Source organism: Erithacus rubecula, assembly GCF_903797595.1.
Source record: "Erithacus rubecula genome assembly, chromosome: 5".
NCBI classification, from domain to species: domain Eukaryota; kingdom Metazoa; phylum Chordata; class Aves; order Passeriformes; family Muscicapidae; genus Erithacus; species Erithacus rubecula.
The window spans coordinates 23,662,237-23,685,243 of record NC_136687.1 but is presented as its reverse complement, the minus strand read 5'-3'; the positions used below and the strand labels follow the sequence as shown (position 1 = coordinate 23,685,243).

Below are 23,007 nucleotides of genomic sequence, written 5' to 3'. Positions count from 1 at the left end.
ACAGCTGAGAGTTCAAGTGAGAATGCTTGGTCAGAAGTACCACCGATCTAAAAAGTAACTATATTCACACATGGCAAGAAATAGGTTATATATAAATCTCCCTGTTCACAGAAGAAAATATTTCAGAAATGTTGCTGACATTGTGATACAGCCAAGTTTAACAGTGTATGGGATGTCACCAGGCTGTTCTATTTTACACTGCAGCACTTACCTTCTCAAATATCTCTGGGATAAATGAGGATCTGTGTTACATTCACTAATACAAATCATGGTTCCACTATCAGAGATTCAAGAGAGATGACCAAACAGAATCTCTTTTCCCTTCTGATTCCCTGGGGCAGGTAGCCCTGAAACACCCAGCATCCGAATAAGAGCTAAATAGGGCTCTTCAAAAGACTACATTAATTTGTATGCACAAATTAGTTGGCCCTGGGTAAGGACATGAGGGTGTACCCCAAACCTCTTCCATTCCTCCTAGACTGTGGCTTTCATAATAAACTTTGTTGCTAAATGTATTATATTTTTCTTGTTATTATTCCTATGATTGTATTCAAACAGGAAGACAATGCATTTCTTTCACACACCACCAAGATGGTCCATATAGGACTAAAATTTTTGTGCTATTTAAGCTTAAACCTGACAGGTGAATGGGACAACACACATCTGAAAATATTTTTGGGAATCTGTAACTAGCTAACATTAAGGTGATAGAATTGCTTGAAAAGGCTTCCTGCCACCTGAGTTTGAGTGTGTATTTGCATCTGTAAGGTACTTTTTTTTCCACTGAGAAATATTTTTTGTTTTCCCAGGGGATATGAGTTAGCCTTAGCAACTCTGGCTCAAATGAAAACTTGGTCAAGCTGTTGGAGCACTAAACATTGTCAGTTATTTACGAAGGTTTCTCAAATACAAAGAAATTTTATGTATAGGGCAATCTGTTCCATCCCAGTTGGAGACATAGCTTCCTATCCATTAGAAGAGGAAAATAAATGTTATTACAGCATAAAATCACTCTTGCAAGATCCTAATCTAGTTCAAACAGTGAATTATAACCTTGCCTTAATTTGCAAGTACCTTTAATATTGGTTCAGTTTTGCTTGTTATCATTTTTTTGCCAGTAAGACTCGATACAAACCCAAAAGTCCTGTGGGAGAGAAATTGTTTGGTTTTGCTTAATATCTGTTTAATGGCTGACACAGCAGGACTTCTCTGTATCACTGTGTCTCAACAGAGGGAAATGAAGGATCCTGAATAATCCTTACCAGTTAATTTGCCTCCTTCTACTGGATTATGCCAGTGATGGCAAAGGAACTTAAAGGCTAAAATAAAAATAATGCAATGAACAATCAGAAGCACACATCATTATGTTTTAGCCAATATGGCTTTCATGTGCAAGAGTACCTCTTGTAAGGCATGCTAGTATTTTTGTGCCCTGTTGTCTAGTACGAATTTAATTCTCATTAGCTATTAAAAAACCCCAAAAAATGAAGGAATTATTAGGAAATGGAAGCAAATGCAAAATTCTTTGTTTGCATTTCCATATACATTCCAATCCATGCGGTACTATTTCATACAGTTTCCTTTCTTTGCCCAAAATAGCAATCCTACATTGGCTAGAATGAAGGACACACTTGATTCCAGTGAAGAAAGGACCTGTCTGAGTCATTAGCCTGTCTGATTCTTTAGCCTGCAGGTAAGGTGGCTGATAAAAAATAGTCTGTAAGATCTTAAGTTAGCACCGTGAGGTTGAAGAGCACATGATTATTTACAGACCATCAGACTTTCAGGCCAAGAAAGCAACAAATCATGTATCTAGTGGCTAGTTTGAAAGAAATCAAGGGAAACTGCAGAAATCACTCATTGACATGAGTGTCCAGAGTTTATGCTTGTTCAAAAGCTGCCACAGAATCACAGAATAAAAAATCTATCCAGGTTGCTAAATATGATACTATTTCTAATTGGATGTAGTGAGGTGCAGAACAATTACTGGAGGTGTTTACTGAGGAGATATCAGCACATGTGTGTCCTAGGCTCTGTTCTACCTTCAATGATATACTCTGATGGCCACTCTCAGAGATAAGATGACAGGCAAGATGGATATTTGATCTAAGACAGTACAACAGTTAGGGGTCTGACATGTTCCAGTGCAGCCTGATTTACCCATCTCATTTCTTCCACCTCTAAAACACTTTATTTTCAACACTGGAGTGCTGACTATTAACCTCATGTAAAGAGCCTCTGACTCTACATATCTTTGTGTAATTCCTGCAAATCAAACTGTGATTAAAAAGTCTTGTTCATGCCCACACATTTTGTGTAGTAAAAGCAGCCTGCCCATAGTAGCTTAGAGGCTAAGATGTCTCTGAAAACTCTGAGGTTGCTTATATACAAATGTTTAATGAGCAGTGCCAGTGATTCAAATTTCGATGATCTATTGTCTAAAAATTTCCAGCAATAATATATTTATTTAAATTTTTTTTTTTTTTTTTTTTTTTTTTTTAGAAAGCAGATGAGCAGCATGTGTTCATGACTGGTGTCCTCTTGTGCAGCCCAGACACTTGGGTAATTGTACATGTAATATGTACAAGGTGCACAACTGCTGTCAACATGTCATCCCTGATACACACATCATACATCAGTCTCTGCAGACTTTTAGCAAGTTTCTCATCTTGTAAGTTAGTTTCAGTGCCTCTGGAGCATGAGGTTTTAAGATGGCACTTCAGTTACTTTGGTAGTTACATATGCTGAGGAACATTTTGTTTAATCTCTTCCACATTTCTCACTTGTTTGCCTGGATCCTCTTCATTGTGGGGTGAAACCACCAAAGGTCTGAAGTCACACTGTCATGTTCTTGTCTAAAGGCTAGTCAACAGTGATTAGGGCAGCAGCTATGCATGAGAAGGTTAACCCAAACATTCTCCCTGCCTGGCATGCCATTTCACATGCTGGTGGTACCAGACTGTCCTTGAGAGCTTGGAGCTGGAAAGAGAGGAGTTGTTTCATTCCAGTAGCAAGTGTCAGAAATTCCAGCCACCTTCTCTTCCTTTCATTCTGAGATGCCTTTTTCCTGAATCTGTTTTGATCTTTCTGCTTCTCCCTTTCTTATACTTCTTTTGAATGGACACTCTTTTGGTTACCAGCTGTATCTCAACTGGCAGAAAGGTGAACCAAAGCTCCTGACCTCTTCTGGAGAGGTTTGCTAACTTTCCCCCTCCCCTTTCTTCTTTTTTCCTAACCTTTATTCCCCTCTGGTTTGATGAGGAGGAAGAAAATATCCATTTTCAGGAGCAGCAAAATGCAGACCACATACTATTTCTACTCTAGTCTTGGCAGCAGAGGCAGGGAGTGCTAGACTCAGGATGAAAGACCTCGACATGTTGAGAGAGTCCTGCCCTCTCCTAAAAAGTCTTGTACAATCCTTCATCTTGTTTGCTAACTCAAAGGATTTCCATGCCTTCACACAAACCTGACTAAGGTAACTTGCTTGCAGTGCTGTCAGAAGCACATTTTATGAAGAATTTTTAAGTCCAATGCAAATATTTTTTCAACCCCACCAGTTTCTTCCTTTCTCTTTTTTTTTTTTCTCTCATTTGAGCTGCTGTACAATAGATGACTCTCACTGTCTGAGCTATAATCCTAGAAGCTTTTTTCCTGACTTGAGTTGCTTTACAAAGTTAAAAAAGGGAACAACACTATTTATAAGCACATTATGTAAACATTAGCAACAGAGGTTCAGCTGCTTAGCATTCAATTAATTTAGTTCAGTCAATATTGCATGGTACACAGTTTTGTCTGCTTGTATTGTAAACACATCTTGCCCTTGAGCACTTATTTCATTTGACTAATTAAGATCTACTTCTAAGTGCTCTCACTTTGTTGCCAGGCAGATTCTCCCAACTTTAGATACAGCTGTTGTACTTGGTGGAAAAGGCATTTGAAATCCAGGTCCATCTGGTTGGTGCTTCAGTGTGTCAGGCCAAAACCTGCTCTTCTTTAAGGCAGTAGGGTCTCTGCTTTCCACAGGACTCAGACTGAAGTTGAATCAGGACATTGTTTGTTTCTTACTTATGCCAGCATGTCTTACACAAGTACACATATTTTTGCACAATCTTGTATTCCCACCTGACACAGTAAAAACCCTTTTAAAATTTTAATTATTTAATGCAGGTGCAAAAGTTTTTCAGAGAGGTAAATGTGGAACCAAGTACAAGTCCACTGTACTTGGGCTTTTTATATAAATAGTGAGAATGTAGTTTTCATGGTAGTCTTTCCTTTCTTTTCTGATTCTCCTACCCCCTGGGGGAAGAAGGAAGTGAGTGAGTGGTTGCTCAGTATTTAGCTGCCAGCATGGTCTCACTCACTATTCTGACTTTGCAAGTAGCTGAATTTTCAATTCATGAACAATTATAGAAAGATTTAAAGTTACATTGAGCTGCATTAACATTTCCATTCAAACAAAATTAAGAATAATTGAGAGGAGTTTGGCAATGAACATGTATTGTACACGTACTCCACATCTTCTGTGTGCATATGTTGCCAAAATAATTACACAATACTGAACTCGTACACTGTGCTGAGAAAAATTTCTTGCCTGAAAAATACCATGTTCCCTTGTGCAAAACCAGGCTGAATTCAGAGAGGAGTGCAGTTCTGCACCAAGGAGATGAATGCCTCCTTGGACATCAAGGTGACTGAGGTGCTGCTATGATTGCCTTTTTTACTTAAGCACTAAAGAATGAGTAGGGGAGTTTCTGTGGCTAAAAGCATAGGCTAAAGTCAAGCTAAAGGCTTTTTGGGTGGTTAGTGTACAATTTCTGTTTAATATCTGCAGCTTTGTGTGAAGGGAGGCAGACATGTAGCACACACTCATTGTGGATTAATGTAAAGTGTAATGGAGAGGCAGATGCTTCACATAGGGAGAAGATCCAAGGTCTTAAAATCAAAAGATGCTGAATGGTTTCCTGTCTGCTTAATCTTGTTGATATATATTCCTGGCCACAGTAAGTGTGTGAAATATTGAATTACAGTTCTGTTGCTTTGACCCTAATTTGAATACAAACAAAGCAGCCATGGTCTGTCTGTTTTGGATTAGAAATTACAAAAGTTTAAATAACAGAGTATTTTTTTCTTTAGGAAGAACTCTCCATAGGTAATTTCGTGATCACAGAAACAGAATTATAGACGCATAGAAAAGTTTGAAAAGGGAAGGAAGGAAGGAAGGAAGGAAGGAAGGAAGGAAGGAAGGAAGGAAGGAAGGAAGGAAGGAAGGAAGGAAGGAAGGAAGGAAGGAAGAAGGAAGGAGAGGAAGAAGAGATAGGAAGGAAGGAAGGAAGTAGGAAGGAAGACGGAGGAAGGGAAGGAAGGAAGGAAGAGGAAGGAAGGAAGGAAGGAGGAAAGGAAGGAAGAAGGAAGGAAGGAAGGAGAGGAAGGAAGGAAGGAAGGAAGGAAGGAAGAGAAGGAAGGGAAGGAAGGAAGGAAGGAAGGAAGGGAAGGAAGGAAGGAAGGAAGGAAGGAAGGAGGAAGGAAGGAAGGAAGGAAGGAGAAGGAAGGAAGGAAGGAAGGGAAGGAAGGAATGGAAGGAGAGGAAGGAAGGAAGGAAGGAAGGAAGGAAGGAAGGAAGGAAGGAAAGGAAGGAAGGAAGGAAGGAAGGAAGGAAGGAAGGAAGGAAGGAAGGAAGGAAGGAAGGAAGATCGGAAGGAAGGAAGGAAGGAAGGAAGGAAGGAAAGGAAAAGGGAAGGAAGGAAGGAAGGAAGGAAGGAAGGAAGGAAGGAAGGAGGAAGGAAGGAAGGAAGGAAGGAAGGAAGGAAGGAAGGAAAAGGAAGGAAGGAAGGGAAGGGAAGGACGGGAAGGAAGGAAGGAAGAGGAAGGAAGGAAGGGAAGGAAGAGGAAGGAAGGAGGAAGGAAGGAAGGAAGGAAGGAAGGAAGGAAGGAAGGAAGGAAGGAAGGAAGGAAGGAAGGAAGGAAGGAAGGAAGGAAGAAGGAAGGAAGGAAGGAGGAAGGAAAGGAAGGAAGGAAGGAAGGAAGGAAGGAAGGAAAGGAAATCAAAGTTCCAGCCCTCCTGTCACGGGCAGGGACACCTTTCAATAGACCAGGTTGCTCAAAGCTCCATCCAACCTGGTATTGAACACTTCATCCACACCTTCCCTAGGCCATCTGTGACAGTGCCTCACCACCCTCACAGTAAAGAATTTGTTCCTAGTATCCAATTTAACCTACAGTCTTTCAACTTGAAGCCCTTGTCTTATCATTTCATGCCTTTTAAAAAGTCTCTCTCCAGCTCTTTTGCTGGCCCCCTTTTGGTACTGGATGGTGCTCTAAGGTCCCCCTGGTCCTTGTCTTCCGGCTGAACACCTCCAACTCTCTCAGTCTGTCTTCACAGGAGAGGTGCTCTGTCCCTCTTGGTTTGTCTCCTCTGAACTCACTGCAGCAGGTCCATGTCCTGCTTATGCTGAGGACCCCAGGGCTGAACACAGGTAGGGTCTCACAAGAGCAGACTAGAGGGACATAACCACAGCCCTCGACCTGCAGCTCCTGGTGCAGCCCAGGAAGTTGCTGTCTTCCTGGGCTGGGAGTGCACATTGCCAGGGCATGTTGAGCTTTCCACCAACCAAAGCCCTCAAATCCTCCTAAGGACTGCTCCAAATCCTTTCCTTAACCAGCCTGTAATGTGCCTATAGACACTTACAGAATATAATGAAAAAGAATGGAAATAGATTACTCAGAAGATTGACCACGTATTCTGTGCCAAGTCACTGAGAGTAGTAGCCAAAATTGTACCTCACCAGGAAGTTGCAGGAAGAGATAGCAATACTGGGTAGTAATCTAGTAACCTTTAGGTGCTGCTTCAATCAGACAGATTACAGCTCAGATCTGCAATTAGATAACCATGAAGTCTTTCCCTTTCCCTGGACATCAGCACTATGGCTATGTAGCCCTGACCCTGGGGTTCAGCGCCTCATGTGGAATGAGTCATTGTCTAGTTCTGTTTCCATCCACATGCTTATGGACAGTTGTCCCTTTTAAAAACCAAGCTTGTGCTCCAGTGGTAACAGGTATTTGAAAGACTGAGGGAGATGAATGTGCACCTCTCTGCACAGATGTTTCCTTCATGGCTAGGGACATCTGACCTAGAAGTCTGGGAAACTGGGTGTTGTTGTTTCCATGGAAGCCTGATGAATTGAGGGCTGCCAATCACCAGAAAATATAAATTAAATGAAAAATTGTATCAGTATGAATGATGTCTTCAAACAAAATTGAAATGCTCAACATTTTCTTCTTAAAATTTTCCACAGACTGTAGTTTCACCATAATAACCTATACCTCTTTGTACAGTCTATTCTGGCACTTAATGCTTGCTGCTATAAGTTTATGAGCAAAGTGAATTAATAAATAAAGCTGTTAGAAGTGGTAGCAGAAAGCTAATGGAGGAAGCATTAAGAGTTTTGTCAGAAGGGCTCAATTCTGTCCTCAGTTCTGCAGAGAAGTTTCCTGAGGGCTGGAGGACTTGCATGTGAGTATACTGCTCACCTAATAAAAGTCCTTCATATTATTATTGTTCCAGGTCAGATAAACCATCCTCCCACACTGAGATTTGAGACATTGTGTTTTGTTCTTTGTATTACTGCAGTGTCAAGAAGCCATATATATAGATCAAGACAGAGAAGGGATAGGCACTGAGTAGATATTTCTCAAGATTTATAGTATCTGTAAATACAGATGCCATGGTGGAAAGGCTTTTTTCACAAACTGAAGTAAATCCGTGAGTACCAGAATCTTCCAGTTTGTTCTGAGTTTTTTTGCTTTCATACAGCAATTCACACCTTGGCAGAAGACAGCAAAATAAATAAACGGTACTTATGGCTGTAACATTCTACAATTCAACTGTATGGTCTCAAAGCACAGTATACCAGCTCTTCCAAGGTTGTTATATTGCGAGGTGCAGAGATTATTTTTCCTTTAGCTCTGACTGCAGAAATAAAGACTCATCTAAGAGCACAGCTGATTCTGGAGAAAGTCAGCTCCTCCTCTAAATGAGTCCTTGAATTTTTTTAAAGCAAACTAGGCTTTTCTTTTCCCTGTTCCTGTGGCCTGAGGGGCCTCAGAGGCTGAAGACTGAGACTTCATGAGGCTGTGATGAGAAGTGACTCAGCTCCAGCTTTCCTGTCCTCACTTTCCTTTCCTTCCCTGATCACCAGGGGACACCCTGGTCACATATTGGTACCTCTGAGATTACTGAGATGACACTAAACAAGAAGAGCAGCTGGTAAAAACAACTCTGCATTTCTCTGTATGTAATAGAAAAGTGCTTAAGACACACCAAGCTTTGCTAATTTCATATTGTTCATGTTCTGTAATTGTTGAATTTCAAATATTTCTAATTAAAATCTATGCATCCATATAAAGACAAGCTATCCATCTTTTCGAAAATGAAATGGAAAAGGCATATAGACTAAACTATCTGCATCTGAGTAACTTGTAAATTTGTGTGCAGTGTAAAAATACATTGTGAAAGTAACATAACTGATTTATAGTCCTCTGGGGAAAGAAATCTTTCCAAAGTGTGGAAACAGAGCAGTCACTGTGGCTTAACACTAGTGTGCTGTGAAGAATGAATTATTTTAGCTCAGTGGCTGACTTAAAAGATGAGTGGTAAGGAATGACATAAACTGAGCCAAAAATACATTTTAACTTTTCATATGGAAAAAAAAAAAAAAAAAAAAAAAGAAACATGCAGTTCTTGGCTAATTTCTCAGTTTCAATATCCACAAGCTATTTGTGAATCTGCCTCTCAAAGTATCTAAAAAACAACTTGCTCAGCTTCACAGCTCTGTGCTAGTCTTTCTGTTCCTGTGATGTTTAAATTGGCTGCTGTGGATGCTCATGATGTAACTTTAAAACCTCTCTTGTTTTGCTGCCTGCATGCTCTCTGCAGCTCAGGATGGCATGTCAGAAGTTAACGTGGATCTCTGGATTGCTGTGTGCATGCAGAGTCTCCATGGGCAATCCTTCTGAGAGTGCAGCTGCAATGATACAAGCTCAGTGTGTGTATTCTGCACAGGGTATATGGAGTAACCTAGGGTCTATTATCTGAATGTCTTAAGAAATTATAAAGTGAGCTGCCAATAGGTGACATACTAAGGACATGCTATCACTTATTAAGGCACATTAAGTGAAGATGGGCAGGCAGGAACCCTTCTGACTTTCATTCAGATAGTCTGCATTGAATTGCACCTCAGAAAAATGCACTCTTCGAATGATCTGAGTTTTGGAACCTCTCTGTCCTCAGTCCACCAAGTTTGGAAGAAATTTAAAGCTGAGTATGTATTTTAGAACTCAAAGGAATTGGCCAGAAGCAGAAGAGAGTTTTTAATCCCAGTGCTATGCTGTGACAACCAGAAACAAGTCATAAGTGGAGAAAATGAGGGTTTTTTTACCCAGGGTTCATGGGATCCATGGGAAGCAACATGTTCCAGAGAACAGGTTTATGGCTGACAGGTCCCATGGGAGAGGGGGGCAGTCTGGCAGGAGGGTGAGTGAGAAAAGCTCTTCATTTACAACAAAACCTATGTAACTGGTATTGGGGGCTGCCCTCTTTAGGAACATCAGAAATATAAGCTCTTGAAAAAGGCATTGGGGTCATCACCCTTCCAGACTTTTTTTTTTTTTTTTTAATTTGGAAGAGGCCTTGCAACTGGCTTCTAGAATACTCTGAACAGCAAGTTCCTTTGAGAAAGGATAAATTATGCTTTATGTGGAACCAATTTGATATGCTTGGTGAGAAACAGGATGAGACCAGATGACCCTTTAGTGGTTTTGGATACTTCAGGGAAAATACATAAGTGGATCCAGCTCAAAGCTCTTGCTGCCTCAGGTATGAGAACAGCAATATTCATTAGTGAATTTTTATTGCCAGGCATGAATAAATTACTAGATATCTGGTGCCTGCAGACAGGCAAAGAAAAAGCTGTATGGGAAAGCTTGGAGTTAAGACAGGTTTTTAATCTCTAAAAAAAAAAAAAATCCCTATTTGTTTGAGGTGTAGGTTCTTATATCCTTGATAGTTCAAATGCAGTCATACCCTGGATCAATGCAATCTTGTCTCAAGCAGAGAGCTGTGATATATCTGTTCATATCTCATTCAGTCAGATGGCTCTGTGCCAACAAAGGTGATAATGAATGTTTAGGTAAGAAGTCAGTTGTTTTTTTTCTGGCAACAAACTATACAGAGGTTCAAGTGGAGCATTTTATTGATTTACTGTAATATCACTCTAAGTTGGTTGCAATTTCAAAGAAGCATTACATATATTTAGTATTAGATCTGTTTCTATATGAAGAAGGGACAGTCAGAAAAACAGAATTGCTATTTTTTATACTGTAGCCAACTGAATAAATCTTCACCTTTTCCCCAAGTATCTCTGCTCAGGTTTCTGTGTGCCTGTTTAGTTCACCCATTCAAGTGGCTCCTAAGGGTGCTGCTGACAAGGGTAATACACAGTTCAGTGTTGCAGTGTTGATCCCTGAATGATGCTGCAGCATCAACTGTTGTCATAGAGACAAAGATTTTTGAGTCCAAAGGGACAGTTTTGATAATCAGCTCAGACTTGTTGTAAAACACATAGTAGCTTGCCAATAAGTAAATAATTTTGCCAAACTGGAGGACAGCTGGGCCCTCCCTCTCCTGTGATAGTGAAACACATTTCACTGAATTTTGTGAGATGCTGTAAGTAAAACCCTAAATGGGTATTTAATTTATTGCAAGAGTGATGCTGTCAGCACACATTTTTTTCTGATGAGTGAAAGCCTGGTGCAAGCTTAGTCCAGAAGACCATGCTGTTACTGTAATACTGGCAATCACAGAGGGACAAAGAGTATTAAAATAATACCAAATTATTGTCTCACCCTCTAGGTAGTGAAGTGAGGTTAGCACTTGTAAAGAAGGATGCTAGACTGGGGCAGCTTTACACAGTCAGAAGTCTCTGGCAGGCAATCTCTGGGTGATAAAATTGTAGCATTTTGATGCTACTGTCCCTGGTTGTTTGCCTCCTCTTCCTGCTTGTTCCTTTATCAGCTGTGTGTCTGCACCCATGCTAGTCCAGAGCCTGTTGTGTCTGCTGCCAGGAACACTGGACTTGTGCCAAAGCAGCGGGTTCTGAACTGCCATAGCAGCTGTGGCCCTTGCCAAAGGGTACCTGACACAGCAGAACTAGCAGCTGGGAGATTTAACATCTTAAATTGCCAAGCTGACATCCATCAGAGCTCATATGAGAGTGCCAAGCAATCTCTGTAACCTCCAGCCAAGTATTAAGCCTCCTCTTTCCCAGTATATGCTAATCTGTGAGAAATGGATTGTTACAGATCCCAGCTCTGCTGATGAAGCAGTTCCAGTCATAAAATCCTTTGATTCTGTACACAGAAGTTTCCAGTGGCCATCATGGTATTAGACACTGGAACAGGTGTAAAATGTCTGATATAGTCTCCCCACCTTCCACTGCAGAATTTGGAATAAGGTGAACTGGTTGGGTAAAGCTGTGAAGGAACATATGCAGCCAAAATGCTCCCCTTTTAAATGTATACATTTCCCTCATTGTCAGCCATGCATACATAGCTTCTGCAGTCCTGTAAGATAGCTTTAGGAAAGCTGAAAATGCAATTTTTTAATGAAAATAATCTTCTGGCTCAATATAGGCATGCATTATCCATGCCTTTGCTGTGCTTCTGGAGAGGTTTGATAATAGTGCAGCGTTTGGGTCCTCTATCACACAGCAGTTCTGCTGCTATTTGCAATGCCTGAAATTATTCACTCTTAAGTATTATTAAGGAACAATTCTTATCACTTTAGATTTTCAGTGAATGTCTTTGTATAATTACCACAGCATGCCTATGAGGTGAAATGGCTTACTGCCTTTCTGCTCACAAGTAGTGCAATGTTCATCTATTCTTTGATAAATTAATCAGTGGGATTTCCTGGTTCCTCTGGAACATGCTCCATCTGCAGCAGGAGTAAGTCATCCTTAAAAACTCATGGAAACTCGGAAGAGAGCCAGGATGTGTGTGCTTCAGCACTGGTGCTCTGTGGCAGTGCTGCACAGATGCACAGATGCTGTGGATGCACTGGGGAGCATTCAGGTTTTGGAGGGGAAAATGTGTCTCCAGCTTGCTTGGTTTAGAAATGGGGAAGCACCCTGGGACTTTCTGAGAAGCCACCTGCCTGCCAGTCCTTAGGAATGAGGGAAATTCTGCACCTCTCACAGTACAACAGTACTGCTCTGGAAGTTGGTGCCACACAGGTTAAACCATATTACTGTGCACTGCATAAAAATGAACAAACCCACTTTCCTGTGCTTTGAAAATGCCTTGACAGTGCACATACTGCACAGCATCTGTCTAGTGGTGAGAAATGCTGCTTGCTATTGCACAGACTTGTTTAGTGACTACAGCATCACCATCCCTGGCCCTTTCACTTAAGGAATAGTTCTATCCTGGGGTTTTTTCAATTCCCATCTGTCCCAAAATTGTGCTGGATAAGCCTTTCTATCAAAGAGATATTTTTTGAACAACAACAAAAAAAAAAGTTTCATTTTCAACCTAGCTCTGTGAATGTTTGTATACTGGCACAATAGAAACAGAACAGAAACTCAATAGTTGAAGGGTGATGCAGGAGTTGGAAGGAGAGCTTGAGGGTGGGAGTCTTATAAACTGGTTCTCTCATGGAAGCAAATGCCCAATATACATGGCATGGGCAGAGAAGCCATGGTCATGGTATCACCTCTTTAATCACCCTTTTCCATTCTGTCCCCTCATTACTGTCAAGGGCATTAGTGGGCACTACTGAGTGCAGAGTACTCCAGACACTTTGTACTCAAATGACTAAGAGAGAAGCAGGCAGCTTGCCTTTCTGAACTGTATTCTTCCAAATATGATGTCCTAGTTTATGAGTCCAGGACACACCATAAATAATTTTTAATAGTTTTAGACATGCAGACGAGAAGAACTGTGGTGCATTTGAAAGTATATCTACTACTTGTGGGCTTCCAGTAGCAGATAAGCACATCTGTGCTTTTGGAAAATAATTCAGTTGTTAGTAGAACTGACCTAAAAACTCATGAGAAGTAATTCACTCTCCAATTTTGACCTGTTGCAAATTGTGATCAGCTCAACAAGTCTTAACATATCAATGTAAGTATCTCTGGAGACATGAATTATTTATACAAGTGTTCAAAAGGCCTGAAAAGCAATTTTCTTTTGGGCATGTGTGACTGGCCACAGGAATGACATGGTATTCTCTCATCCCTGATTGTGTTAGCATTTTAATTGCTTATTCCATCTGATGCTAATTTTGATTCTTGATGAGGTCTCAGTGGTAGTATTAAATCTACTCTCACTGAGCATTTATCCCTACAAAGCTTCATTTATGTGAAAGCTTGTGAAAAAAGAGGTGTAAACCAGTAAATCAGTCTAGTTTCATTATTTGGGCTGATAGATGCTAGCTGATAAATGCTCATGTACTTTCATCATCTTCAGTCATGACTGAGCTGGGGACTTCAAATCAACTACCTCCCAACAAATAAACTGGGTATGTGTTCATTATAAAGGCAGCTTCACTCTCATCGCCCATTTTGGTTGCTGTGGTATTGTATAGATATCTGTTTCCTCTGCTAATCAGGTGGAAAAGTGACTGAGAAGTGTTATGCACTGTATTTTGAAAATCAAGATTTGACTCATTCTCCAAAAGCATCCATTACATGCCTTAATAAGTTTAACCCAGAAGATGATCCAAGCAGCAGCAAGGAAGAAAACTGTTTTGTGCCAAAAAAAGGCAGGGGACTGCAAATCTCAAGTATGGGAAGACAGCCATGCATCTTAACAAGCAACTTCTTAGGACCTGTAAAGTGATGGATTGTGACACTCAGACTGAATTTTGAACTAGCAGAAAGTGACTGGAGAGATCAGTGGCATGGTGGGAAACACTGGAAAGTGGCCAGCATAATAAAGATTCTTTTCATAAACCTTCACAGGCACTTCTCTAACAATAACCATCATACAATATGAAGAGACAATAACAAAAATATGTAAGTGCACACCATGTTCCTATGCTCATGGAAGACAATGACATAGCTCTCCTTAACCTTGGTGCTGAAGGATCAAGTTGTTTCCTTTTATAACCTCCAAATGATTAGGTACCAGCAATTGATCAATCCTGCCACCATCACAAGGGACAGATGTCAGTCTTGGTGTTACAGATGCATGTGCTGAGGTGAAGTAATTACTCCAGCTTCAGCAGTGATTAGGCACTGAAGATGGACAGTGCTTGGCTGTTGTCCTCTGAGCTAATCTTCAAAAAATACCCTCCTGCCTTCCTTGACAACAGATTTTGAAAGATATCTTAGAAGCTTGGACCAACCAGTGAATGAAATACATTTTGGCTTGTGTATTACTGAAATACATTTAGTGTGTTCATTTAGTATGTTTAGTATGTGCAAGCTCACTGAACCCATAGTATTTGAAAAACTTGCTCCTGTTTTTCATACAATGTGAATGTTGTTCAGTTCTCAGCTGCCATTTGGCCAACCCTTGCCCTCCAGTAACTTACAACTTTCAATTTCTAGTGTGCAGTTTTGTTCATCCAGAGGATATCTGCGTAGATCCATCATGCAAGCAGCTGTTGTTGTGATCCTGTAAGAGGATGAAAAAAAAAAAGAGACTTGAAACCACATTTTACTTGTTTTAGATGGCAATATTTTCTATAATGGGTTTTTTGTTTGTTTAAATACAGAAGACACTTGAATTCCTGGCATGCAGCCTTTATAGAGCTTGTAAAGCATGATTAATTTATGCAGCACAGTATACTGGTTAGAGCATAAAGCATGAGACCATATGCTGAATATTGTAGAGAGGGATTTTGACTCTAAAGTTTATGTGTAAAAGTGTACACTGTTTTGAAGAACATTCAGTGAGATTTCTACTTGGACATCTTTTTATTAATGTTCTTAATTGAGATGTCTTCAAATTGTTTAGCAAATAGTTTTATTTATAACTCATACTGCTGATATATTTCTTTTTCCATTTTGTTGTCACTTACTGCTGTTTTAATTTTGTCTGATAGGTATGTGCACTTTCATTCATGCTGTAGAATACCTGATAATACCTTATTCATTATTTTTATGCTTTCATAATCAGTTTATCATTAACTATGATAATTGTACATCACCTCTTAAAAATGGTGTGAGGTAATCAAACACTAGAGAAATGTAACATCATACAGTGGCTATTTCATCAACATTGAGAGTAACTATGATTGCAGGCTGGATGCTTCGGATCCTTACTTCTTCTAGAGGGCATGTGAGTTGATATTTGCTCCCTAAATGTATTCTCCATAGCCTAAGACTTTTTGCAAGATAATTCCTCTCCCTTGTTAGACCATAAATCACAAGAACATCTGAGAAAATGTTTGATGATAAGTCTGTGACTGTGTGGGAGGAATGTTAAGTGACTTCATGAGGATGAGGGTCAAATTTTAAAGCTCCCTTTGAGAAAAAAAAAATTAGATCAGTGTTTTCAAACTCACAAAAGTGACTTGTTACATTATTTCTTTTCTTTTTTCTTTTTTTTTTTTTTTATTTTGTGATAGATGGGTTCTTAAATGCTCATAAAACTTTTGAAGTTGTAAACTGGCAAACTTGGCTTCTAATTTTATTGGTCTCCTTCTCTCTTCAGTGATTTATACCAGATAAAGGCAGATAACCTCTTTTTTGATCTGCATTTGGTCCTCTTGTTCCACTTCCATGTTAATGAATGCTAGAGGAATACATCTTGAGATTTTACTTTTGAAAGTCAAGCACACTTACGTGCTGTATTGGGGTGATAATCCTTGCTGTCACTGAACTGACAGAATTTAAAAGGGAAAAAAATGCCACAAGCTTTATTTCTGTGACATTCTACAAAATTTCCTAAGTCTATAAAATCCATGTGTCATATCTAGTATAAGGAACATATAGCAAGGGCTGCAGTAAGAAGCAGTCCACGAAACTGATCTGGAATACTGTGTGAAGTACCATGAAAATGGTGCATTTATACTTTATTTCAGGCTGATTTTGTCACATTAAACAGAAATGCATGTGTCTTAACATGCATTTGCCATAAAAAGGTCTTCAGCTGCAGTAGGACCTCATTTAGATTAGTCATGTATCAATTACACCTTACTGACAGGCACTGAGAAGACACTCATTTGTCAGACACCTGCTTAATAATGTTTAAGATCACACATAACAATATGCTAACATTAGTCACAGTTAAATGCTTTTTAATGAATGTTTCATAGGGAAATGTTTTGTTCCCAATTAATAAATATGCCTTAATGGTAATTTAGTTCACCTGTATCAACCAGAGTGTTTTGTGAACACTGTGGTGAGGTAGCACTCCCCCTGCTACCTCCTCAGGCTGCCCCATGATCTCAGGAACTCCCACTGGGATTTTGAGCATTGAGTTGAGTGGTGAAGTGCACCTTGACTGTGCCAGAAATTCTTGCATGGATAAGGTGGGGGTGGCACTTTGTGTACCAGGACTTCAGCTGCCTCCCCAAAGAGGGAGCAAGAGATAATCAGTCATTCTCTGACAGCCTTGAACATTATTTACCTGAATTGTAGCCTGAGTGGAACAGTGCCATCGCTACTGACCCCTTTAAGAACTCCAGTAATTATCAGCTTGGATTACAGCCAGGATAGAAACTCACTAATGACTAAAACCAAGCTTTTTGTGACCCTCTAAGCAAATGTTCTAAGAGTCACCCTTGGAGCTCTTCTGCAGAGGATGCACCTCTCTCTTAGAGGGACACCTCTCAGAGCTTTGCTACACTGGCAGGACTGTCACTGAAAACTCAGGATGGGACCTGCACTGACACCCTACCCCCTCCTCAAGGCTCAAGTCTCACCTACACAGAAATGACCATTCAACATTATAATTTCATTGGATTTGAGGGTAATTTTTAACAGGTATATATTTGTAAATTTATTTAGACACAGACATTGTGTCTGTAGATGTTTGTGTGTGTGAAGTGATTGAAACACACTATAGCAAATACAGCATGAATGTTGCCATCTTGGATCTATAATAAGTCATGCACCCTCTTCTGCACCTTTACACTTTTTTAATCCTGGTGTCTGTGCCAATCATTCTAAATTGATTCTAATCCAATTTTCAATTGTATGCTTCATTTGTGAATTAAATAACAGAGTAAAACTTTCCATAGCAGTTTGTAAAGTTGTACAAATTTATATTAAGCCTGCTTTTGCTAATACATTAGACAGCAATTTTTGAGTCATTCTAACCACTAATTTGTGATAACCAGACCAGTTATTCCTAATGGCAGGGTATCTGTACTATTGACTTCTCCAGTTTTGCATATTTTACATAAGTTACATAAGCAACAGCAATTACCTATTCTTTATATAATCAATACAAATTGGTAGTGCAGTAGTAATTAATGTAATTGTTTATATCTGAAATTTAAATATTCTACATCACCTTCTCCCCTGACACTATAATTCTGACCCCTGTATTGTTTTCTCCACCAGAATGCCAACACAATATAGTCCCTCCTAAAGCTGGAGGTGCTTGAACTTTATTGGGAATCAGGTTTCCTTGAAAATAGCTACATGTAATTGCAGCAGTGCTTCAGAATTCAGCAGCCCTCATTTCTTGTAGTTCATAAATCTGCCTTTCATGCAAGTTTCTCACTCTTGATAGAGCTCAGCTCTATAAAATTGCTAATGGCACTATGCTCTGGATAACCATAAAATTTATTTAAGCAGATAAATTAAACCCATGTGCAACCATAGTAATTGTTGTCTTGATGAAAAAAAAATCAAATATTTAATTATAAATGGAGTAAATAAATCCCTGACCTGTTACTGGTTGTACTCTCTCTGGGTCAAGAGAGTAATTGATGGCTTGCATATGCACCAGAAGCTTAAAAATAAAGACATGCAAATGCAGAATACAGGGGTGTAATGGCAGGAAGGAGATTGCAATACTCTGAAGATAGGGCAGAGCTGCAATAAATCTGTGTTCAAGAGGATTAGACCTGAAAGGCCTTTGGCACAAGCAGTTTGTGGCAGTGGCAGAATATCATGGGGCTCTGTAAATATTTAAGTGGAGGGTTAATCCTATACTTGAAGCAGAACTATTTATAGCTCAAAGTAGGATATGTTTCTTCTAGGCTTTCCATTCTTAAAATACATTTCAAATTCAGGTGTTAGGGCTAATTTATTTTATTTCTACAAGGTCTTATATTGAACTCTCCTTACATTCTTTAGAATCATTTGGATACAAATGCTAAAAATGGGATTATGCAAAAAAGACAAGCAGTTAGATGAAGATATTTTATTATGCTACTTAATTTCACTCATGTCAGTACTCAGACATTCTGAGATGGAATGAAGTCTGAACTGCCAACAGGCAAGATAAATAGTATTTGCATAAAAGCAAAATCAACTGATTTAATTTTTTGAAATTGTGGCTTGGGGTTCAAGTTATTTGATCCACTGCTTAGCTTTAACTTTTATGCCATATTCTCTGAATATCATATTCTTACTGTATACTCAAGTTATTTTCTGCTAAAAATAAAATTATGTGAAAAAACCCATGGATGTCCATTATTTGCAAAACTGACTTCCTTAAGTAACACTGTCAGAGACTTCCCTGCAAAGCAGCAAATTTTGTAGGAACAAATGTTAAACCTAAGTATTTTGAGTTAAATCATCAATGAGTAATTAAAGTAAGTTCATGAAAGAATACAGGAAGTGGATTTATGGTTCAGTACTTAGATAATTCCCTCAGTATACTGTCAAAAAGCTGATCCTCAATTCTTGGAGAAGAAATAGATGCAATATTTAAGACAGCAATAATAATTAAGTGTGAAGATGATGAGAGCTAAACAATGCAAATTCTATTGTGAACTATTTCCTTCATTTGGAGGTCAGGTATCAAATTTTAATATGTTTGTTCTTTTTCTGTCAGTCAACAGAGCATAAATTATAAATGTACATGAAGATATGGGATGGACTAATTTTTTTCCTTAAAAACTAAATGAAATCTTCTCATCAGATAAAGAATAACCAGGCTTCTCTTAACCATTGCAATGCTAGGGCTCTAGTACATGCTGGAAGTAGACTCATATTCCAGGTAAAAAATGGCTTTTATTAAATCAGTGTTAATTTAACTTCACAGGTATCAGGGAACTTAGTCCCCTAGGAACATGAAAACCCAGATCCATATTCCTGGTGCAACTGGCTTAATTTTTCTGAAACCTGGAAGAATCTTGATGTTTAAGATTGAGTGGGGATGTCTTGTAAGGAGAGTTACTGAAAGAATAGAGGAAGGCAGAAAAAAAAATGTACATTTATTCTGATTTTTTTTTTTTCTCTGTCCAGGCCATGTGTAAAGTTTGCAGTTCTATCTGCTGACACCATAAATTTCCAAGCACAGCCTGAGTGCTTGACCCCTGGAAGAAACATCATCTCTGCACCTGCAACTTCTACTGCCTGGAACAGGCTACTTGAAGGGTGTACATTGAGCATCAGCATTATAGGTTTGGTATTGGGTATTTTATGTAATGCTGTGTGTACTTGGGAAATCTGTGTTCCACAGCCTGTGTGTTGCTTGTCTGGTCAAGTTCCATTAAAGTACATTAAATTATATTAAAAAAAAAAAAAGAGTTATGAGTATTGGTAAAATTGGCAAGGGCCAAAAGGTGATTAAATAATAATGCTTTCACAAATCTCAGTAGAAGCTGAAAGAAAATTTACAATACTGGGTCCTGAGCAATACTGGGTCCTAAGCCAAAATTTGCACTATTGGGTCCTTAGTTTTAGATATGAGTATGTTAGCATGTGAAAACATTTTTTTTTTTTTAATTGGAAAACTATTATAGTTTAGCTAATTTTCCCAGTAGGACATATATTTGTGACTCTAGAGTGACAAGCTGTCAACTGCTAGGTCAGTGCTGTAGACTGCATACTTGGAGATAAGACAAGTTTATAAGGAAAGCTTTTGTGTGATTTAGGTTTAAAAGTACAACACACATTTCCTTTTAATCTTGCTCAGAGAAAGAGTAGAGTTGAATAATCACGACAAAATAAAAAAGACCTTGAAGAAGATGTGTAAAGAGAAATACACAGCTCAAAGACCTTTATAATATTGGGTGAAGTGACCTGTTATACTTAAGTTGCTATCTTATACAAAGATTAGGCAGGGGAAAATGGGCCAGACTATGGGTTTTATATTTTATGTTATCAATACCCTGAACTAGTCTGTGTTTGCTTGGTTTGCTTCTCCTTCATCTTTTTCCCTTTAGTTACCCACACAGAACCTTGAATGAAATGTGAGCAGCTCAGCAATAATGTCAGTTGCCTCAGGTATCAAGGTCTTGAACCAGTATAGCTGCAGCCATAAAAGGACACGTGGTGAAATTTTGCAATGTCTTTCAAGGGCTGAAACATAACTTTTAAGATAAAAAGAGCTGCAGTGGTCAGTGACAACATGCCCCAACAAAACCACAAAAACTACTGAAAAAAACTAGAAGAAGAGATAGTTATAGTAGCACTGACTAGTGCTGTAGCACAGTAATGGTCATAAATTTGTGCTGAGACCTGGAGGAATCATTTTGGGTTTGCCTTTCCTTCTGTTGCCAGTAACAGTCGTGAGAGTGAATAGACTTGTCAAATGTAGAGGAGGAATATTGGGTTTTCTCTGAGGTGTAAATACAAATGTCTGTTTTCAAGCAAAAGACAAGCATGAAAAGTTAATCTGCAGGGTGTCAAATCAATCAACTGCATTGGCTTGAAATAAGAATGTTTAAAGAAAGAACAACTTAATGAAAACATGACTGCTCCTACTGCTCTTTCCATTCACATATGTTCTCCCCAAAAGCTACTGAGCTGTCTGCCTGTGCTGCCATGTTGTCCTCTGAGATACTCCTTATCCCATACTTATTTCCCTCTGGTTATATCAACTTAACAGCTGCCAAGACAAATGAGGCAGAATTTGCCTGAATTTTGTTCTACAATCAGTTCATCAGCTGGACTCAGTGTTGACCCTAAAGATAGTTAAATAGCACCATATTAGAAGAGAGTAATGATGATGAAGAACTGATGAAGGCAGTGCTCCCACACAATGAATTTTGTCAAGTTATTCCCATGTCAGTGGGAATATCCACCATCAGGGAATTGCCATGGTCAGCTCATTGCTGGTAAGCTGCCTGAGCTTTGTCTGAGACAGAAGTCCTGGAAGAGTCAAAATTCTATTCCTAAAGAATGTTCCCTGTCCATCTCATCAGCAGAGCTAATCCTGTGGTACACAGTCAGTCTCAGGCACAGGCAAGCCAGTGAGCACAGTGTGACATTCACTGAGGAGAGAAAGAATGGTTTGTGACTGTGTCTTTATGCCCAAACAGTTACTGGGTCTGATGTGGGATGTGTTGATTGGAGTAAGCATGTGCCTAATCTTGCTGTTGTGGCCACTTCAGTAGTTTGCTTCAATTAGCATTCTCTAACATGATCCAGGCACTGGTTTATCACATCTCTTTCGTGCCTACAAAGCTATGCAATGGTCAGATGATCTTCTGCTACAATTTTAAACCTGCTATCCATTTGCTGTTTCTTTCTACACCCTCCCCTTACATGTTGCATTTACTTCCTTTGCTGGTTTTTTGTTGTTGGTTTGTTTGTTTGAATAAATAAACTGGAATTACTGGAAAAGGTCACTGCTGATCTTCCTTTAAGTATTCCAGGTTCAGAAAACTCTTACAGCACTTGGAGCTTTATGGGTTTTGTGATGAAGGCATTCAGATAATGGTGTTGTGATCTATAGGACAATACTGCCTAAGAACTGCCTGCAGCATGTGATGTCTTCAAACAGAATTCTCTGTCCCTTACTCTGATTTTTGTTGTAAAATGTAAGCTGATGGTATCATTCCCACATTTGACCTCCCTTCTGAATTCAAATAGATGCTATCAGTGCAAAGTAGGAGTGCCTCAAAAGCTGCATAATTTGCAATTAGAGGGATGTGGGCATATTTTGGGGAAGGGGGCATCACATTTCAGTTGTCTTGGAAGACGTACCTTGACACTCAAAGTAACTGTCAGTAAATTCATTTTTTTTTTTCTCAAACCTGTAATGAATAGTCTTTCAGCTGCCAGAACTCTGCTTCAGAGAACAGTCACATAGTTACATAGTTAAATAGCTGCCTAGTACTATCACAAAGTAAGGATGGGGTGGTAAAATTACCCAAAATGCAGACAAAGTGGCTTTCTGGCTTCTGCCTTTCCCAAGGGGAGAGCCTGAAGCTCCAGCAGAGAGGTAGGAATAGGAAGCAATGGGAAAGGGAGAACTCATAAGTAGAGGAGGTGAGGAGAGGTGGCAAGACAAAAGGTCTGTGAGAAAATATGTTGCTCTGACTGAATTAGAACCTTTTAAAATCAAAACCTTAAGCCAGATATGTGCTTTTTAAAGATAAAGTAAGACCTTCACTCAGTTCAATGTAGTGCATTAGAAATAGTTCAGAGTAGAGTGAACATGAATGGTGGAAGAACAAAGATGCTTGTAAATATCAAGAAATAATTTAATATCAAGAAATAAATTTAATATCAAGAAATAAAAAAAATCACTAAAATGTTACAGTGTAGCCTTTTAAATATTAACAGAGCTATGTATTTGATGCTTCTAAGCCAAATTTCAGTGCAGTGAGAATTTTTACTGCGCAGCTATAGACCCATGAAAATAAATTTTTCAGTATAAATCCCAAGAGGGCTATAACCACACCAGGGCAAACAAGATACTTCAATAAAAAGTGCCTTAGATTTGGAGCTGAATTTACTACAAATAGTAATTTAGTTTGACAGTGCAAGTATGTTGCAAGATAAAAAGAAAAAGAGTGAGCCAGATGGGAAGTGCTTAGCATAAAGGAAGATCCAAGAGAGAAATAAAGTTAGATAACTTGTTTTCAATCTGGCT

At 39.2% G+C, this 23,007-nt stretch overlaps 1 protein-coding gene across 2 annotated transcripts in view; it reads right to left on the bottom strand.

The window, feature by feature from the left end:
- Positions 1-23,007, bottom strand: part of GABRB1 (gamma-aminobutyric acid type A receptor subunit beta1) — a gene marked incomplete at its 3' end in the record, with an annotated part of 106,606 nt that overhangs the window by 13,269 nt on the left and 70,330 nt on the right. For both annotated transcript variants that reach the window (XR_013774411.1, XM_079307040.1), the window contains exon 5: positions 14,591-14,673. Coding sequence is in view for 1 of the 2 variants with exons in the window: in XM_079307040.1 (XP_079163166.1) it covers positions 14,591-14,673 (83 nt within the window). The remainder of the gene's footprint in view (positions 1-14,590; positions 14,674-23,007) is intronic.